Raw genomic sequence first — 20473 nt, 5'->3', positions numbered from 1 at the left:
GACCAATGGGATCCCTGCAAGACAGGCAAGATGGCTGAGGGGAGACAATAATAACCTGGAGTTTGCAAAGCAGCCTCCAGGTGGCAGCAGACCAGCTGTATTGGGCACAGCCCTCAGCTCTCAATATCTACTTTGTTTTTTGTTTTCTTTGACCTCTTCTCAGATATGAAACATTTACCGACCACAAGAATTTTAGTATTACGAGCTTTGTGAGTGTGAGTTGCATGGTTAGAAGGGTGGAATCTGAGGTTCCTCCTCTGCCTTTACTGACACCTCCCTCAGCTCCTGCCATGTTTGTTGGTTTTGTTACAGTCATTGCTACCCCAGGGCGGGGCGGGAGGCCTGTGGTGACTGCCTGCTCAGCAGTCAGACAGAGGCTGGAGGAATCACATTCTCCTTTGTTCAACCACCACTGCTGCTGGCCTGTGTGGCAAATGAGGTGGGGCTGCTTTTTAGCCACCAATTAATGTGAGAGAAGGAATGTGTCACCAACAGATTAGTGCCTACAGACACTCTCATTTTCAGTGGTGTAGACTGGGACCATTCCCTGCCTGCAGGTTCTGCTGAGCATGTCTGAATAGGAATGTGTGACCACAAGTGGTTTGAGGATAATTCTGTCTGTCAGCAGGGTTGGCCCTCTTGGTCTTGAAGCCAGAGGCAGATATGGACAGGGGCTGAATAAGACCATACTAAATAATAGCAAATCCACGTTCCCAATGGTTTAGCTATCTTTCTTATGCCTTTTGAAATGATATGACCTTGAACACTACTCAGTGAGATTTTGGTCCTTCAGATAGCCGTATTTCTCTCACATGTCTCTATTTCTGTCTAGTTTACTCTTCTCATCCTTTAGGAATTAGTTAAGGCATCCTCTCTTCAGAAAGTCTTATTTGATTCTTGCCCTCCTTCTGCCCTCTGACTCCTAATGTTCCTGGTCCTGCATCTCCATGTTTCTAAGTCTCTGTTTGGGAGCTTCCTCAGGGAGCCATGGAGCTTCTGAGGACAGAGACTGCCTTTATGGCTCTTTACTGTAGTGTTCACATAGAAGGGGTGTTCAGTAACCATTTCTAAAAGAAAGGAAGCATGTAAGAAAGCATCTCTTGCTCTTTGAGAAACAATCTGAAGGACTTCGATGTAGCTGGTCCTAGGCTGGAGCAGTGCCAGCAAGTCTGGGGCTGGCTCTTGGGGATGACTTTTCAGGACCCTCCAACAACCCTGAGCTGCAACTCCAGACCATGACCTAAGTATGGAAAGTAACTGCCATAACCACTGGCTTACACCCTGACAGTCTCATCTCCGTGACATGGTTTCCTTTATGATTTTGTGTTTCAGGAAGAACTAAGGAGCAAATCCAAGATCTGTGCCAATGTGTTTTGTGGAGCCGGCCGGGAATGTGCAGTCACAGAGAAGGGAGAGCCCACCTGCCTCTGCATTGAGGTAAGTCCTGAGCTCAGGAGCCAGAGGACAATAGCCAAGGTCAAATGGTGACCTTGCTGGAGCCACTAGTCAGCATGGCAGAGCCAACAACTTCATCACCTTTATAAAAACATACCGTGTCTATCTGAAGGACAAGGGATTTTGGTCCCAGAAGTTCAAAACCAGATGTAAATGCAGGGATATTCTTTCTTTTTTTAAAAGATGTTTAGTTTTATAAGATTTTTAAGTAAAAATTTTAATAATGCTTTATATATAAGTCAAGTAATACAGACATTTGTATAAACATAAAATTAATCATCTTCCCAATAACCTTCAAATCCAATTAGTCTGAGATGACCAGTGTTCACAGTTTAGTATATATTATCCCACTTGCTTTTCTATGCCCCTATAAACATACAGGGTCCCCCCCATTTTATAAAAAAATGGGATCAGAATAAATATTTTGTAATGGCATATTTATGCAATAGTTTTCCCACAGGTGGATATTAGGTTGTTTCCTGAGTTGTTTGCCACTGGAAACAATAACACCCTTGTGCAAATACCCTTACATGCTCCAGCCTTTATTTCTATAGGATTGAGTCCTACTAGGGCTTGCCAAGTCAAAGGATATACACATTTTTAGAAAACTACTAGATGAAATGAAGGGTTTTTTTTTTTTAGGGGTTTTCATTTATTTGCTTTTAATAAGGTTTAAAAAGCAATGTGAGCTTTTGAGGACTACTTCTTTTGTAAGCAGGATGCTGACAAGTTCTCACTCTTCAGACAAACATAAATCCCATCCTTCCCCTTTCTGTCAAACCAACACGAGCCTAGAAATATATCTGCCTTTCTGCAAATAAATACACCTAATGTAGTCCCCAGGTGAAGAATCAGATTCATTGTCTCAGAAAGGAAGTCCCCCAACTTAGAAATGTGATAGCCAGATCCACTGGGAACCCTAGGAGGCCCTCCCCAGAATGTAGCTGGCCACGGTGTGGTGATGTGATCCTGTACTTAGAGTAAGGAAACCTGATTTCTAGTCTCGCCTTAACTACATACATCTGTGTTAGTTGCCGCTGGATGCTGCGAAAACAGAGACCGTGTTTGCTCAGCATGTAGAATATTTAGTAAGAACTCCCTAATAAATATTGGTTAAATAGTTTGTCGTCCCAGACTTTGGTATTTTTATCTAAAGTTGGAGAAGCAGGGCTGCCTTCCAGCTCCAGTGTTCTGTGTTTCTTCTTCCCGCATCTGCTCTTTCTGGCTTTGGTGCCTTCATTAGTAAGGCTGAGCTGAACTTGCTTGTCCCGTACCACCTTTCAAAATCCACAAAATTCTAAAGAAACAGAGCTTGCCTGTGACCGTGGCCCTTTAAATAGCCAATGTAGAGCCGAGTTGCCAAGTGAACTTGAGTCCATTTCCCTGTCCATAACGATTTTCTGCAGTACTTCACAGAGACCCAGCGTCCCCAGCCTTGCCTCACAACAGCCTTTGCAAGATCAAGAGGAAAACAAAATGGCCCCGAAATACTACACAAAGCAAGAGAGCAAAGATCCTTCTAGTTAAACCCCCGAAGAATTGAAGCATCGGGGTGTGTGTGTATGTGTGTGTGTGTGTGTGTGCGCACACGTGCCTGTCTGTGCATCTGCCTGTCAGTTTCCACATCCCCCACTCTCAGCTCTGGATCTTGCATCATAGAATGTTGGTGTTTTAAGGGATCTGAGATCATCCAAAGACATCGAGTGACTTTCCCCAAAGAAGCAGAGTGTCCAGATTCCTGGCTTCTAATAAAATGCCCTTCCTGCTGATTTGAAAGGGTCAGGGTTGTCCATTCCTTCACTGAATAGAGGAGATGGCCGTGAACGGGCATCAGCATGGGGGACTATGCAGGGCTGCAGAGTGAGGGGGTGGGTGCCTCCAACTCTGAGCGGGATAGAGTCACTGATGGCCAGAGCTGAGGCTCCCTACCAGGGTGTACCCACAGGCTGCACGTGTGTGCATGTGCGTGCTTGCATGCATGGGTTGGCACCCTGAGTGCACAGACCTCTTCCTCGGGTCTATTTCAGCAATGCAAACCTCACAAGAGGCCTGTGTGCGGCAGCAATGGCAAGACCTACCTCAACCACTGTGAGCTGCATCGAGACGCCTGCCTCACTGGGTCCAAAATCCAGGTGGATTACGATGGACACTGCAAAGGTAAAGAGTGCTGTTACCACCAGCTCCCAGGTCCAGCAGAGGAGCCAGGGGATGTCCCACACTGCTTTCCACTAGGGTCACGGACACCACCCAGCTACTTGGAGATGCATCCTCTTGGTGCTCATGAGCCTGCTGGCTTTGCCCTGGATACTGGCTTTGCGTGGGGTTTCCTACATCAACCTCTCAGGGGAGCGTCCAGTACTGTCTGCAGTGGGTAGGGAACCACATCAATAATCAACAGAATAAGGAAGTGTTTAAACGAACTCTATGCCTTTTTAAAAAGCAGGCGAATTTCACTTTTTATTTATTTTTTAAAGATTTATTTATTTTAGAGAGAGAGTACGGTGGGGTGTGGGCAAAGCGAAAGGGAGAAAGAGAAGATCAAGCAGACCTCATGCTGAGCTCAGAGCCCCACCCAGGGCTCGATCTCATGACTGTGATATCACAACCTGAGCCAAAACAAAGACTCAGATGTTTAACCAACTGAACCACCCAGGCAACCTGAATTTCACTTTTTAAATTTGGGCACCTCTCTGCCCTGGTATATATATTTCCTCTATTTTGTACTCAAACCATTGCCATTAGGATAAGAGGGAGGGGGTCCCAAACTCATTGCTAATTAGACACCAGCATCCTGCCAAGCCGCAGCCCCACTCAGCCCCTCCCAGCCTTGAACTGCCCTGGTGAAACAAAAAATTGTTTCCACGTGTGGGTCTCCACTGCACTACCTTCTATATAATGATTCCATGGGAATTCTCAAAGTCCCAGCAACCCATCCCCACCCCTCAACCTGAAAGGAGGAGGAATGAGACCAGGAGGGCAACTTAGTAGCCCAAAAAGGTCAAATAAAGCAGGGGAGAAGAGAACTCCATACTTAGGCCCTAGAAGAAGGAAGGGAGACAGGCAACTAAGACAAAATGATGAAGATTTTAAGTGGTCCCCTGAACATGGGATGATTTTAATCCCAGTGATACACAGATGTGTTCTTTGGTCCTCACTTGGCCTTATGCATTTTCTCCTTTTTGTCTTGCAGAGAAGAAATCCGTAAGTCCATCTGCCAGCCCAGGTGAGAGCCTGTTTTTTCTCCAGGGTGCCTTTAGGGAAGAAATTCTTTTTGTGATGGAATTTTGTGTTTCACATTCCCTGCTGAAGCTCACAAGATCTGTGTGTCAGAATTTGTGACCCAGAACTGGTCATTCCTCAACACAGCTCAGAAAAGCTGCAAAACTGCCTTTTAGTGTGTGTGTGTGTGTGTGTGTGTGTGTGTGTGTGTGTGGTGCTTGACGTTTGAAGTGGCTAGTTGGGTCCAAATGTTGGCTGTGTTTTCAGTTTTTGCTGAGTAGTGACCGCATTAAAAGGACAGGAAAGCCACTGAATCTTTCCTTCGATGCTCTGTAACATAGGCTGATGTCACAGAAGGCACAGAATCAGTAGGTATAACTTTTTTTGAAAGGAGATAATGGAAATGCCAGTAGGAGTTTTTCCATGGTTTTCTATGAATTGAAATTAAAATTTCATCATTATAGTTACAGGACCTTTATCATACGCTTTTCCTTAGATCTTTACAGTAATCTTGGGAGGCAGACCTTATTGTAATGCCTTATTGTAATGACCTCATAGATGATGAAATCGAGGCTCAGGTTAAGTGAATTTCCCTGCATTACACAGCTTGGAAGTGGCAGCCCAGATTTCCGTTCCCCTGGCTCAGGGCCTTTAGCACATCCCAGTGTGTATTGTCTTCCAGGAATTTCCTCTTGCCGAGGCTCTCCCTCCCCTGTCCCCATCTACCCGACTGGTATTGCCAACTGCACCTGGTATTGCCATATGTCTTGCAAGAGCTGTCCAGAGCAGAGTTTCAGCATGGCCCTTTCTTGACCTTGTCTTCTGTGGTTTAGAATAAGGGGTAAAATTTTAAGTGGGAGAGTTTTGATAAGCCCAGTTGTTAAGAGGAAAAAGCTATAGAGAACTTAAGATCTGGTGCCATGAAAAATTATAATGTGCTCCTTCATTCTCTTATTAGTTCAGCTCATCTTTGAGCCAAGAGAGCTGTTTATTGATTGATTGATTTTCCCCCCTCAGCTTCCTAAAGTTAATGAAAATGTCCTTTATTTTTCTGCTGGTGTTTTTCTCACCTAAGCAACATAGTCTGTCTTTTTCAATATTCTCAGTTCTTTTAAGTGTTTTAGAAACATAAGCTTGAATCCTGGTTAAGTCACTTCCCAGTTGTCTACCCTGCGTTGACTTCTATAAAGTATGTGTGATAATTCTGTGTCCCTGGAACACTATGAAAATTCAATGCAATGTTGCATGCAGGGCCCCCAGCACAGAACCTCCCATGTAGTGGATGCTGGGTGACATTGGGGTCCTCACCGCTCAGCTGACCTCCCTCCCCCTTCCTGCAGTCGTTTGCTATCAGTCCAACCGTGATGAGCTCCGGCGTCGCATCATCCAGTGGCTGGAAGCAGAGATTATTCCAGATGGCTGGTTCTCTAAAGGCAGCAACTACAGTGAAATCCTAGACAAGTATTTTAAGGTAATCCAGAGTTGGGGTCAAATACTCATCAGCCCCAGACAGAGGGGGAGACTTCCTCTTGCATTGCCTGATCACATCTTCCCATCATCCCAAGAAGCTATGATGGTTGCTTTCTGATGTGTTTGATAAGTGAGATTCCAGCAGTAGAAGCTTTGGGATCTACTGCTCATGTATATGGCCAGGCTTTATCCCCCTACCCTGTATGTATCCCCTACCCTCTACCTCGCAGAGCTCGCTGTTGATACAGTATAATTTCTGACCGCACCCAGATCCAGGCGTTTCCCACCCAGTTTGACATTTCTTTAAGTCATTAACTTGATTGTCCCTGGCCTGTAGAGCTCCTCAGCATTTGAGAAGAGTCCACGGACCAGCATTCCATGGGTCCAGGATTCTTTGCGAAGTCTACATATTGCTTGTCCCATCGCTTAGTTGAAGAGACAGGTTGTTCCAATGGGAGGAAGGAGAGATACTTCCTTGAAAAGGGTCAGAATTAGTAGTTAGTGATGAGTAGGGCTCCCATGGCTTGGAGATTTTTCAGAGAGCCTGAGACATTGTGAATGAAGCAGTTAAAGATACTCTTCCAGCTAATTGACAAGAACACAGACACACACATATGTACAGCACACCCAGAGATAAATACCACAAGCAGAAGCATGCACACCACACACACACATATCCCACGTACAGAGATGCACACCCCACACAGACACAGCCTCCTCCCAGACACACATTCACATGCTCACTCTGCCATCTAAGCAGAAAGGCCCCCTGTACTGACAAGCACACATCTCTAGGTAGATGCTGTCAGATGGACATGTTCTCACGTGTCTCCAGGGCCTGCTGTCCAAGGCCATAACCAGCCTGGACTCAGAAGCAACCCCAGGCACATAAGCGATTTCTCAGCGGCTCTGTGGCCACCACGTGTGGTCAAAACCAGCCTAGTCTGGGGATTCCTCTTCCTAACTGACTTTATGGACCCCAGAGATAGAGAAATACTGGATTGCGTATTTGGTCATTTAAGACTTTGCTTGTGTTTCTTCAGTGAGTTGTCTCTCCCGTGGCAGAAAGTATGTCTCTCTGGGTTCCAAGTGTTTGAGATCACACCTGGCTGGGAGGGCCCAGCCCTTCTCAGTCTACCCTCTGTCTCAATCCACCAGCATTACAAGGCCCTTGGAGCAGAGGGTGGCTCCTCATCTCCAGAGAAACACATAACTGTGCAAAGACAGGATAGTTACACAGGAACAGAAAGTAACTTGAGGGAAATGATTTTGTAGAAGCTGAGTGAGCAACACCTGCCAGGTCGTTGCATGCAGTGACTTGGCCATGGCCACGAGAGCCTAGGAGACCCAGAACACTCTTTCCAAAGTTCCCCTTGGGACCTTGTAGTCCTTCTTAGTGGCCCTTTTGTGTCCACCAATGGCACCTGCTATTAATTTGATTCCCGAGTAGCTGGGTCCCATACCCCTCCCCCCAATACCTCTCCACCTGCTCTGGCAGTAACTTCTCCAGTAGGCTCCCTCGGAGACCCCTTGAGAAAGTAGCTTCCTCTAGGGCATTCTCGCTCCTGACCACAAAAGCTTGATCATGACTGACACACACAACAAGGCTTGCTTTTCCCAGATATTCTGGCAGCGTCCTCTGAGAAAATAGGGGATTCAGTATCTACTTTTTGATGGTAATAGCCATCTAATAAGAGTCCTGTGTTGTGCAGTCTTCAAAGGGACATGCCTTCCACTAGGCACATAACTGCCTGTTGGTGAGAGAGTGGATATCTCACAGAAACGGTTTCTGAACCAGGAACTGCCCTCCAGCCCAGCTGGTATTCCTAACATCAAAATTAGTTGAAAAGAAAATCTAATGAGAATTTGGTTAAGACCAAAACCAGACTCTCACTTCACCTAGTGATTCATTTATGATTTCTCCAGTAAAAGTGTAACAGACCCAGGTAGAGAGAGCCGGTCATGGCCCATGTCATAGAGACACTCTGGACTCCTGGTGGCCAGGGCCACAGCTGAAGCCAGACTTCTTACCTCCGTTACCCAGGTATCGTGTCCCCCATCACCACAGCAGCTGTGTGTGAGCAAGTGCCTGTCCTAGCCTATCCTCTGAACGTTCTCCAGACTTGGCAATAAGCCCCAGACATGGGTTTTATATTACACACCTTCTTGCCTTGTTAGAACCGTGGAGTTACACAGAAGGAAAGGGTGCTACCTCAAGTATACATAAAGCAGGGAGAGCAGGCACACGAGGTACTGTGCCTTCTGTCACTGCTTGGCTGAACAGAGGCCAAGTAAATTAGGTTGGGTCATGGTCCAAGATCATGGCCTCTGAGGCAGGCCCCCACGCAGGCCAGGTTAGTTCTGGGGCAGGTACCAGACCTCTGTTTTCCTTTGGATCCACATGCAGAGCTGGCCTGGGAGGTGCAGGCTGGCTGGCTCTCCCCTCAGCTTCAGGCCTAGATTCTGTCCCTGCTGAACGTGTAGTGTGGGCACTTAGCACTGCCTTTTGAGAGCTGCCTGGGCCATAGTGGCAGGTTCCTGGTGCCACCAGGGGTCACATGGCCCCAGGTCTGCAGCCATGGCTGTGCAGCTCCTCATCAGGCTCACTCTTATTAGGCTGTGAACTCTGTTGGGGTCTGTGAGGGCTGCTTCTGTCTGTCCAGCACTGGGAACATTTGGATTCAAGAATGTTCTGCACTGCTAAGAATGACCCCTGGCCAACTTTATTTCCTTTCTCTTCATTAGTTAATCAAGCCTTCACAAGGTGAATGGCGGTTTCCTCAGGGTGGATGTATAGGGACTAGAGAACATCTGAGACCTGTTGCTGGGAATGGAGACAAGAATGATGAAAAGGCATTAAGCAAGGGCTGGCATGCTTTGTTTTAGACATACCTGGCATTATACATACTATGGAAAGATTTACCACCTTAGAGTAGACTGTATGTGACACATGACAGCCATGGAACGAGAGGCCCTTCTACCTGGGAGCCTGGACAGACTTTTCTTCCAAAAGCCCTTACACCATCTGGGGAGCCACCCTGAAAGTAACATGGGAATGCTGAGTATTTCCCAAGGCAGCAGGACAAGACAGCCTAGGGAAAAAGAATTTTTCAAAAACAATTTTCCCCCACCGGAACTATTCAGGAGAGCAGCGATATCAACTTCGAATTTGATAAGACCTTGACCTCGACACCCTTCTCCTGCAGTGGGGGCCTGAGCATGTTTAATGGTCCCAAATGGTTATGGTTTAGGTTTAGCATCTTGTCAAAGAGAGGTAATACCTGAGCTCACTTTACCCTCATCTTGTGCTTATGGGATGTCAGCTGGGTCATGAGGAAGCCTGTGCTCTGTAGGTGAAGGACCTTGCACACATCTGCAGTGGGGCCCCCAGCCCACAGCAGAAGGGTGGGGGGGAGGGGTTTGCACCACCTCTGCCTGCAGGTTATCAATTCAGGGCCTTTACTTGTGACTTCTCACTGATGTGCTTGGTTAGGGGTACCAGTGTGAATGTTAGGTGTGAGAGCATGCCAGGGACATCAAGCAGCAAAAAGTGATCTTGTGACTCCCAGAGTGAGCTCGGAGGGTCACCTGCATTGCTGTTCCCAAGCAGCTGGTTAGAAACACACATCCTGGGCTCTGCCACAGATTCTGATTCAGAACGTTGTTGTTACATGTCCACTGAGGTTTGAGGACAGGGTATGGTGGCTGCTTGAACCCAGATGTTCCCTGGAGAATGTCTGTAGGACAGTGTCAGGGATGAGGCCACAAAGCGCCCTCAAGCACCCCAGGCCGCTTGGGCAAACACAGGCCTGTGTCCCAGCTGCTGCTCTGAGCAGGGTCTGGGTTTGAAAGGCCCTTGGTGGCCTCTGCCCGCACACCTCCACTCTCTCATCTTAGGGTGCAGGTGCCGTCTCACATCTCCAAGCCTGTGTTGCTGGAGCTCTGAGGCCAGGGCAGGGTTGGAATGAGCAGGATGAACCAAAGATGGGTCAAGCTGAATGGGAGACAGTTGTACAAAGTGTTCCTGAAAGAGTTCTTCTTCCCCTTTCTAGAACGTCGATAATGGTGACTCTCGCTTGGACTCCAGCGAATTACTGAAATTTGTGGAGCAGAATGAAACTGCCATCAACATCACCACGTATGCAGACCAGGAGAACAACAAACTGCTTAGGTGAGTGGAGTTGAGGGCTCAGGGGGTGGTCCATGAAGCAAAGGTTGGATAGGAATGGGAATTTGAACCCCTTCCTACCTGCAAGGAGCCGCCAGGGCAAATGAAAAGTAAAAAGCAAAAATAGGGATTCTGTCCTGGTCTATTTTTGAACATTATGAACTAACATATTGAGCACCCCTGGTATCTGATCAAGTAGTTAGTTTTTGGCCAGAACTTGCAAACTATAGAATGTAATCTTAAAATAAATTATCAAGGTCATATCAGAGCAAAAGTGTTCCTGAGTGTTGTGTATAATGTTTTAATGGTTAATTTTCTAAAGGAATTACATTACTGTATTATTTAACTGCAAGTCTAAAATAGCTTTAGTTCTGACTTTAAGATAATCGGTGCTATTTCACATAAAGAACCCTAATTGTCACAAATGAGAGCGTGTCCCTGTCCTTTTCTGACATTATACCAGAGTAAATATTAATCAAAATTAACCCCTAAGAAACTTCCAGTGTGGTTCCAATACATCAGCGAGAATTAAAAATAGGAATAGCACCTCTTTTGTTCAGAAGAAATCGAAAGCATGAAGCCCAGATTCTGGAATGATTCTTTCTTAGCAGTCCATGACCGTATAGTATAATACCTGAAAATCCTTCAGATTTTGATAACTTGAAATTAGATAATATTTTACAAGTTCAATGTTTGATCTTCCTAACATCCCAGTGAAGGAGGGCTCCCTGTCCTCGTTTTACAGATGAGAAAACAGGCTCAGAAAAGTTGAAGAGCTAGCTCAAGGCCATTTGGGTAGGAAGTGATTGAACCAGGGCTCAAATCCAGGCCAAGGGGAGCATGAGGGAACTGGAGTTCCGTAAAACTTTTCTGAACATACGTTTATCTTTCTAGAGTAGTGATGGTGATGATGCCAACTTGAACTCCGTCACACATTCCATTCCTGTCATCTATTCATCTCCCTTCTGTTTTGACTTCCCTAGTTTGGCTGACCTGACCAATACTGCGGGGAAAGGCAGTTGCTCATGGAAGGTGCTGCATAGGCAGTGAGAACATTTGTCAGTCAAAGTGGACAAAACCTTTCAGCAAACTTTAGTCTTCTTGGGCAGAACATTTGAACCGTGTGAATGATCTGACAAGTATAACAAAATAAATGTTGGATGTTCACAGGAGCCAGGATGGATGATGCTTGTGGGAAGGCAGTGCAGAAAGTTCTTTAGTTAACAGTTGCCCCCTTGGCCTCCTCTGGAAGCCCCAGGAGTATGTGATCCTGATGTTTTGTTCCTTTCTGTGGGAGTGAAGCTGAGGTCTTGCTGACACATTTCTCCTGTGTTTTGTTCCAGAGGACTCTGTGTTGATGCTCTCATTGAACTGTCTGATGAAAATGCTGACTGGAAACTCAGCTTCCAAGAGTTCCTCAAGTGCCTCAACCCGACCTTCAATCCTCCAGAGAAGAGTATGCTTCACCTAAGAAATATGAAGCTGTAGGGAATGGGGGCCTTTGGGGAGGGCCAAGAGAGAGAGACTTGATGAAATTTTGCAGAGCTTGGTAAGAAAATTCCCTCCCACAATTTTAGACTGGGCCCTAGCCCATCATCAACATGCTGAGCATGTTTGCTGATCCAAAAATCCTTGGATCGATGACATCATTTATCCAGATATGTTGCCTCTGAAGGATAAGCAGAAGCAGGTCTTGTCTGGGAGAGGGGTAAAGTGCATAGAGAGTAGCCAGCATGTCTTGTTCCATCCTCACCCTAAACCATTGCCCCTTATTTCCGGTCCCAACAGAGTGTGCCCTGGAGGATGAGACCTATGCAGATGGAGCAGAGACCGAGGTGGACTGTAACCGTTGTGTCTGTGCCTGCGGAAACTGGGTCTGCACAGCCATGACCTGTGACGGTGAGCTGTCCCTCAGGCAGAAGGAAGGCATGGTGGGGAGAGAGCTTCCTTTGTGAACTCAACATAGGAGAAGTCAGGGTGGGGGTGACGGAGAAGAGTCATCCTAGCAGGGACTAGGAGCAAGGAACAGACTCCAGTTGTAGTGTCGGAACACCCCATGGGCAGCATTGAGGGCAAAGCACTTCTGCCAGATGCATTATGTTCAATACTCGCTCCAGAGGTGTGGCAGCAGAGAGGCTTAAGATGCAGGGCAAAATCAAATGTTGATATGAGACTGGCCTAATCATGATAGAAATAGTAATAATAATGATGATGAAAGCAAATACTTAGTGAGAGCTGTGCGCCAGGCACTCTTCTACACACTTTACATATTAACCCACTTAATCCTTAGGACAGCTTAGGAAATCCTCTGTGTAAAAGACTCATGTGGTTGGAAGACAGAATGTCTCCTCCTTGCCATCCACACCCAGCAGAAAAAGGAGAACTGTTTACAGGCCTTCTTTGAATTAACAGACTTGGGTAATCCCTAAGAAAAAAAAGTTGAGTATGGTCAGGGTGGGTTGAGGAGATAGAGACATCAGAGAGTTTGAGGGACCAGAGCAGAAACTCCATGGCATGTTGGAATGATGCCAAAGATCAAAAGAAATGCTTAAATGGGAGCCAGGTCATAGGGAAAAACAAGCACCATTCAGATTAGAGGAAAGAGAGTGAGGGTGAAGCCAGTTCTAGACTGGAGAGTCACACTGGGTTTGAGAAGAAAGGTCAGTTGGTAGGAAGCAAGCCCAAAATTTATACCAGATGGGGTGAATTTAAAATTATATCTTTAAAAAACTGAGACAAAAAAAGAACAGGCTGGTCTTGGGATCATATTCAGAAAGGTCAGGAAAGACGGTAACCGGGAGAGAGGTCAAGGACCCAGAAAAGGTAGTTCTAGATAAGAAGCCTAGGCAGCAGCAACAGTACAAAGTGAGCTCAGACCTGCCAGGGGATCCCTAGTCTGTCACTGCCCGGGACCAAGTCTCTTCTCCATGTGGGAAGGCAAGAAGCCAACACAATTCCAGAGACAAATGGAAGAGTGGGAAGAGGCTGCTTAGAAACTAGAAATCCTAGAAGTTGCTGGAAGTCAAAACTAAGTCAGTGTAGCCAGGCTAAACACACTGTAGCTATTGAAGTCAAGAGAGAATGTCTCAAAACTCTACCCAGCATGCCTCAATCAAGAAGCATCCTACACTTATCTTCCCAAAACCCCTGCGGTAGCTCTCAACACCTAACTGCGCCTGGTCTGGTTTTGGAAGGGTAGCCATCCATTTCCAGGACACAGGCAATTGTTAAATAGCTAGCTGTCATATAGAATAAGCTTGACCATCTGGATAATAAGCCCCATCACACACATCAGACAAAACTCAAATGATCGCCTCCATTGGACAATGCCCATTTCCACAGCCACACTGGACAGCTCATCCTCCCTCTCCAAATGGCCCAGGTTCACGGCTCTCTATGGGTATAAACAGTACTGGAAATGGGGGTGCCCCAAGGTGAGCCTCTCTTGGTGTGTGGGCCATGGATCTGAGAGCACGTTGCAGAGGCAGCATTCCAAAGTCAGTACCCGAAAGGCAATCTGGTCTTAGACCACAAATCCCAATGGGGCAAAGAAAAAGGTGGCATCAAGATGTGATACCAGGGGGAACCAGAGGCAAACTGCCAGACTCGAGAAGCATGGCGGAGTGGTGTTTCCTCACAGCAAACACTGTGCTCAGTAAACGTAGAGTCCATCCCAAACCTACTGAATCAGAATCCACAAAAGGGTAGTTGGGAACCTACATTTTTAGGATGTATTCTATGATTTATTATCTATTTATTTATTTTAGCCACCCTGTAAATTTGGGGAACATTGCTTGGTACAGTACTTATCAACCCGGGCTGCACATTAGAATCACCTAGAGCCTTTATAAAATCCTGGTGCCCAACAACAGTTAAACCAGAATCTAAAAGTAGAATTTAAACAATGGTATCTTGAAAAGTTCTACAGGACATTTTGCAGGTGTGGGAATGGTTGAGAATCACTGGTCTGGAGGATATCCTGAGTCAGGACCCAGGTAATTCCCCATAGCTTTCCCTGCCGGCCCCGCCCCAGCATGACTGCCCCGGAAGTGGAGGAAGAAGACACCAGGTGCAGAGGCCAGGGGAAAGTGAAGGAGGTTGATTTGTTCGGTGTTCCTCTGAAGGTGTCCGTTACGCTGGGACTCCTCATATTCACAGAAATGCAGGCAGTTCACCCTTCCTTCCATAGGTTAATGGGAGAGGAAATCAAGACCCTAAAAGGTAGCTATTGGTGGGATTCTGAACTGGCTTCCCTCAGCGTCCCCAGCAGTGAGCTTTGTTTCTTCTTACAGGAAAGCATCAGAAGGCGGCCCAGAGCCAGACAGAAGAAGAGGTGACCAGATACGTCCAGGAGCTCCAAAAGCACCAGGTGAGTGGCCGCCTCCATGCCGATTGGGTTCTGCTGCCGCCATTCGGCCCTTCCACCATTCAGATATTGCCTGATGCTCCCGGAGACCAAGGAGCCACTCTGGTCCATACAGTAAGTCCTGAATGGTAAACCCACAGTATCAAACCATGATCTAGATAGTTCCCTGATGGAGTCCCTCCAGGGTCCAGCAGGTCTCAGCAGATATAGGCTACAATTTGGTAAATTGCTTTATAGGTAAGAATTAGGCAGATGGTGATCTGTCAATTGGTTGGCAGTGGTTTGCAAATGAGCAGTGTTACTGTTTCCTATCACCAGCGGTGCCCAAACCCAAAGACTAGGAGCTCCTTGGGGGCAGTGAACAGGAAATTAGTGAACATGGACCACAGCGGAAAGGGTTTCAGTTAAATGCCAAGCTGGTTAGAAAACAGCCCGGGGGGACGCCTGGGTGGCTCAATTGGTTGGGCAGCTGCCTTCAGCTCGGGTCATGATACCGGTATCCTGGGATCGAGTCCCGCATCGGGCTCCTTGCTTGGCAGGGAGCCTGCTTCTCCCTCTGCCTCTGCCTGTGCTCACTCTCGCTCCTCTCTCTCTGACAAATAAATAAATAAAATCTTAAAAAAAAATTTAAAAAAAGAAAGAAAAGAAAAGAGCCTGGGATTGACAAGGCCAGAGTACTTAGAGGTTCTGCTTCCTGGAGACTTGAGAAGATAATAAATAAAAATTCTGCTCAGGTGCTGTGTCATTAAGTTGAAGGCCTTCCTGGGAAAAAGGCTCTTGGCAGAACAGGGATTCACTGACATATTTTGGTAAGGGCTGGAGGGAAAACATGGATATGCGGCCTCTAAGGGCCTATCTTCTTGCTGGCTTACCGCGTAGTTAACGAAGGAAATTGGGCCGTAGGTCACCTGTCTGCAGACTGGGTCTGGTATACAAGCCTTCTGTCTGACTTAAGTTCTGATGGAATGTAAGAGTCGCAAGAACTGCTGTTGTGATTGAAGTATTTGACTTGAAAATAATTACTAATATTAAGTGCTCAAAAATAATAATTGCTCATATTAGTGGTTTTTAACACACATTTTGTCACTATTGTCACTGATAATGTAGAATCTTCATGTCAGTTTTTTAAGCCAAAGCAGAAGCTCCTGGCCTTCTGTTTTTCCATATTTCATCAGCCTTGAGTCTCCAGACAAGTCCAACCACATAAAAGAAAAAAAGAACTTAATAGGAATTCCTTTCCTCTGGGGTGGGGAAATAATCAGAGGAGACAGTGGGGAGTGAATTATAATAGCTCACATTTTTATGCCTTTTATGTGAGTTCCCTCAGAAAGTAGACGCTAAGGCAAGGACTCAAGTACAAATAGTTGATTTAGCAATCCTAGGAGACACCCGAAGGGGAGTTGGGAAGCAAGCCCAGGAAAGGAAGGAAGCAATAAAGAGTGTATATCCAGGCATGTTACCACAGTGGGTGGGTGGCACTTAGTCCTCCTGCGGAGGGCTGGGACCAGAGTTCCCGAGCCTGAGGGGGTAGGGAGCAGGAATATTCCTCCACAAACTCCCCAGCCGCTGTTGGCGAGGGCCACCACTAGCAGCATGAATTCCCGAGCATCTCTGGCCCGCCAGCGTGTGTGGGTAGAGCAGGCTCCAGCAGCCAGAGAAAGTTTCAGGCAAAGAGGTGCAGGTGCTGGCAGGAAGAAGCCATGCCGGTACTGAAACGCCAAAGGGGCTACGGATGGGAAGCCAACAGTGTCTGCTAGATGCCAGGCACTATTGTTTTTTATTTCCTAATTGGTTTTTTATTGAGATATAATTTATATTCCATAAAATTCACCCTTTTAAAATATACAGTCCAGTGGTTTTTAGTATATTCACTAGATGATCAACCATCACTACTATTTCTGGAACATTTTCATCAGCCCAGAAAGAAACCCCAGGTCCATTAGAAGCGACTCCCCATTCTCTCTTCTCCCAGGCCCTGGCAGCTACTCATCTACATTCCAGCTCTACAGCTTTGCCTATTCTGGACATAGACAGACAAATAGAATCATACACTATGCGGTGTTTTGGGTGTGACTTCCTTCACCCAGCATAATGTGTTCAAGGCTTGTCCTTGTTTTAGCATCAGTCAGTACTTCACTCCTCTTCGTGGCTACATAACATTCCATTGTATGGATAAGCCACATTTGGTGGGTCTGTTCACCAGCTGACAAATATTTTGGTTGTTACCCCTTTTCAGCTATGATGAATAGTGCTGCGGTGAACATTCTTGTTCAAGTCTCTGTGTGGACATACATTTTCAGGTCTCTTGGGTCTGTAGGGTGCAATTGCCAGGTCATATGGTAACTCTGTGATTCATCTTTCGAGGAACCGCCAGACTGTTTTCCAAGCGGCTGTACCATTTTACGTCCTCGCCAGCGGTGTTCCTGTTTTTCCACAAACTCACTGCATTTATCATTGTCCCTTATGTTCTCTTTTAGCCAGCCCAGTGGGTGTGAAGTGGCATCTCGTTGTAGTTTTGACTTGTATTCCCCTAACAACCAATGATGTTGAACATTTTCTCATGTGCTTACTGGCCATAAGTAAGAATGGCTTCTTTGGAGGAATGTGACATGTTGTAAGAGGTGGTCCTTTATTACCCTCAGTCTTGTAGATGAAGACACTGAGGCACAGTTTTTATAATTTGCCCGAAGTCCCCCAGAAAGGAGTACATCCCTGACTGAAGTTCAGACCGTCTGCCTCCGAGCCTGTTGTGCTTCACCCCTCTCTGGACGGGGATTTTGGCACATCTTGTAGCACTTGCATTTAGCATCCTTTTCTTCATCTTTAAAATGGGGATAATAGTGTCTGACCTGTGGTTTCACAGGCATTCAAATGGGCTCAGCTCTTAATGACAGCCCCTATGCGACCATGTCAAAAAGAACACATGATCTTTTCCCTCAGGTTGTTCTCATCCACGGAAGAGACAGACGAGTAACAGAACGAAAATTTAGCAGAAGCATGTCTCTGTCAATGCTGTGTAAAATCTTGAGGACTAGATAGGTGCTAGTGATTCTTTTTTTTATAATTCACAATGCTTATTTTCTCTTGCTTCTCAAAGGAAACAGCTGAAAAGACCAAGAAAATGAACACCAAAGAGATCTAAAGAGGAGGCACCTAGGAAGGGTGTCCAGAGCCTGGAACCTTCTCTTCCACTTCCGCGCTGAGTCCAGTATATGCAAGTGTCTGCTTACAATCGCCCAATCACCAGTATTTGCTTGTATAGCGATGAGTTTTTATTTTGTCTATTTGTTTTGCAATAAAGGAAATGGGGGTGGATGGCTAGGAGGGGCAGGGCCATAGCCTTCATTTCTAGGAGTGCTTTGAGAGAAACTGTAAATGGTGCTCGGGGGCTGGAGACAAGTAAGGAAACTGCATCAGGGTTGGGAGAGGAGCGGACCCAGATCTGAACCCCAGTCTGCCATGGCAGTAAACACGCTACGGGGAGTGCAGGCAATGCTGGCCAGAACTTTACAGGCTGCCCCAGAGAAGCGGGGGGTGCGGGGGGGTTGGAGGCTCAGTGTAGAGGAAGGCATTCTGCATCCAGCCCTCTCTGTCGCCATCAGCCTAACAGATCTCCAGCATCTGTGCTTCTCACGGCCCCAACCACTGCCTCTAGATAACGCAGCCATCCTTCCAGGTACCCGGTGTCCCTTAGACTTGGGAGTTTGGTGGAGGGAGTACATGCAAATGATGCAGATACTTGTCCACTTTGAGCCCCTTAAAGACTGAACCAAATTTTTAAAATACTTTTTACCAAAGGTGCTATTTTTCTGTAATACTTTTGTTGGCAAGTTAACTTCATTCTTCAGTTATTATCATTATATTATTGTTGTTGTTTAGTATTTTATTTTCTTGACTAGAAATTAAGCTTTTGTAATTATTCTTCAGTAGTCCTACCATTTCAGGGGTGGGAGAGTTTGCGGTTCGTTGTGGTGCAGGGACCGCTAAAACCCAGAACCCACCCACCCTGCCACATATTAGACACAGCCCAGAGTTCTGTCCCCCTGGCTTCTAGTGGATCGGCTGTCTGCCAGTGGGTGCCTCAGACAGAAGCTAGGGGAATAGGAAGCGTCTCCATACAAAGTTTTTAAGGTCCAAAAAGCTAATTTGTTTCCATTTTATTCTGATACATTCATGCAAATCAGCGTTCCAAAGGATGGAGACAAGTGCAGCCAAGCAAGGCTTAGCCTATCAATATGCTCTTTGATCTGCCACTAGCTAGGAGGGGGACTTTGGCCCAGTCTCTTCCTATTTTGGAGCCTCAGTTTCCTCAGTGAACAAGTAGGAATGCATTAACCTTTCAATCTGATAAATTATAAATTCTGTGGTTCTGATAATTGGTCCAGAAGGGTACAGGTTCCTATGATTTCCCTTCTCCTTAGGATAAATGAAGCTTTACTGTTAAAACAAAAGGGTCTGACAGCTAAAAACAAGATGACCAAATCTGACCTCTGTCTCAGAGGCTGTACGGGTTGTGCTGTGAGGTAGAGCCCTCTCGGGCAAAGTCTATCCAGGAAGAGAATGGGAAAGAGAACGCTTCCACTTTGCCCTCACTTTTGTGCTCCATTCTTAACCTTCTTGGAAACAGAAATAGCTTTCCCTTTCAAGATGAGGACAAAAGATGATTTCACATTTTAAGGAGGCAGGAGGGAATGGAAATGGAGTCTTCAAACCATGATTGGGAGGAAGTCCATCATTCCTATCTTTTGGACTCTGATTATTAACCTCACTATTTACCATATATAAGATGCACTTGGAACAACAAAGATTAAACACTTGACTTGAGAGCTCATTTTCAGAAAGTAGATTACAGACTATGAGAGGGAAATTGGGTAGATCACATTGCCCAGGTGACTCTGAGAAGGTTGTGCTTGAATGTGGAATTCCTTCTAAAGTTTCTTTATTCTCCTTTGAAAGGACAGCATTCCATTTTGTTTAGAATTCTGAGCTTTTATATACATCTCATTTAAAAGGTCTCTTTGAGCCCCACTTGTGCACGCTGAAATGCACCTTCCTGTCCAGTCACCTCGAAGAACTCCCAACAGCACAACTTGACTGAGTTTTGCCAGCCCCTGGACAGAGGGCGAGGGCAGGAGTACCAATTCGTTTAAAGCAAGAAGCCAGAGTGTCTTCTTCCCAGTTATATTCAGGACAGTGGTTGCAATCTAAGACTACCCTACCCTGCAACATGGAATCGCCAAGAATAACTCTGCATTCCTCCTGTAAATAGGGCCACTATTGTCTGCACCATAGAATCACACTATCTGATGACCGTTCATGGAAAGCTGCTAAGTAGCCTAGTTTGGGGAGCATTGCATAGAGCTTTGCATGGAGCAAATAGGATTAAACCAGGTTCAGTTCCTCCAGCTCTCTACAAGCACGGGTCTTAGACTGCAAGCTTCCTAGGGCTTTCTCGGTGTGTATGTGATTTTATTAACATATTACAGCATCTGTTAAGATTCAGTGTTCATGGAAACCTTTTCACATGCCATGACTCTGGATTCCATCACTGTTTTTTGGAAAGCAGGTCTCCTCCACCTGCTTATAAGCCCATGTAGACAAATCTGAATGTCTTTCCTTTACACATAAGTTTTTAAATAATCAAATCTCCAGAAGCACATTTGAACAGGTTTCCGTTGCTTATGTGTTTGTGAAATGTATTTGTATTAGTAGGCTTCCTTATTGCATTTAACTTGTTTTTGTAACTCTTGATCCTTTTTTGTTGTTGTTGTTGTTTTTTTTTTTTTTGGATACTA

At 46.0% G+C, this 20473-nt stretch overlaps 1 protein-coding gene across 2 annotated transcripts in view; it reads left to right on the top strand.

Annotated features, from left to right (window-relative positions):
* FSTL1 (follistatin like 1) overlaps positions 1-20473 on the top strand; it is a 75633-nt gene that overhangs the window by 32323 nt on the left and 22837 nt on the right. The window contains exons 3-11 of one of the 2 annotated variants that reach the window (XM_032852330.1): positions 1333-1437; positions 3483-3612; positions 4646-4678; positions 6015-6145; positions 10197-10315; positions 11656-11768; positions 12101-12211; positions 14605-14681; positions 17776-18207. In XM_032852330.1, coding sequence (XP_032708221.1) covers positions 1333-1437; positions 3483-3612; positions 4646-4678; positions 6015-6145; positions 10197-10315; positions 11656-11768; positions 12101-12211; positions 14605-14681; positions 17776-17820 — 864 coding nt within the window. In that variant the 3' untranslated portion in view covers positions 17821-18207. Of the gene's footprint in view, positions 1-1332; positions 1438-3482; positions 3613-4645; positions 4679-6014; positions 6146-10196; positions 10316-11655; positions 11769-12100; positions 12212-14604; positions 14682-17775; positions 18208-20473 lie in introns of those variants that run through there. The other variant, XM_032852327.1, reaches the window with a different exon arrangement.

This window comes from Lontra canadensis, unplaced genomic scaffold (genome assembly GCF_010015895.1).
Source record: "Lontra canadensis isolate GAN:19392208 unplaced genomic scaffold, GSC_riverotter_1.0 scaffold6, whole genome shotgun sequence".
Taxonomy (NCBI): Eukaryota; Metazoa; Chordata; class Mammalia; order Carnivora; family Mustelidae; genus Lontra; species Lontra canadensis.
The sequence above is the reverse complement of the archived record's forward strand: the minus strand, read 5'-3'. Positions and strand labels throughout refer to the sequence as shown.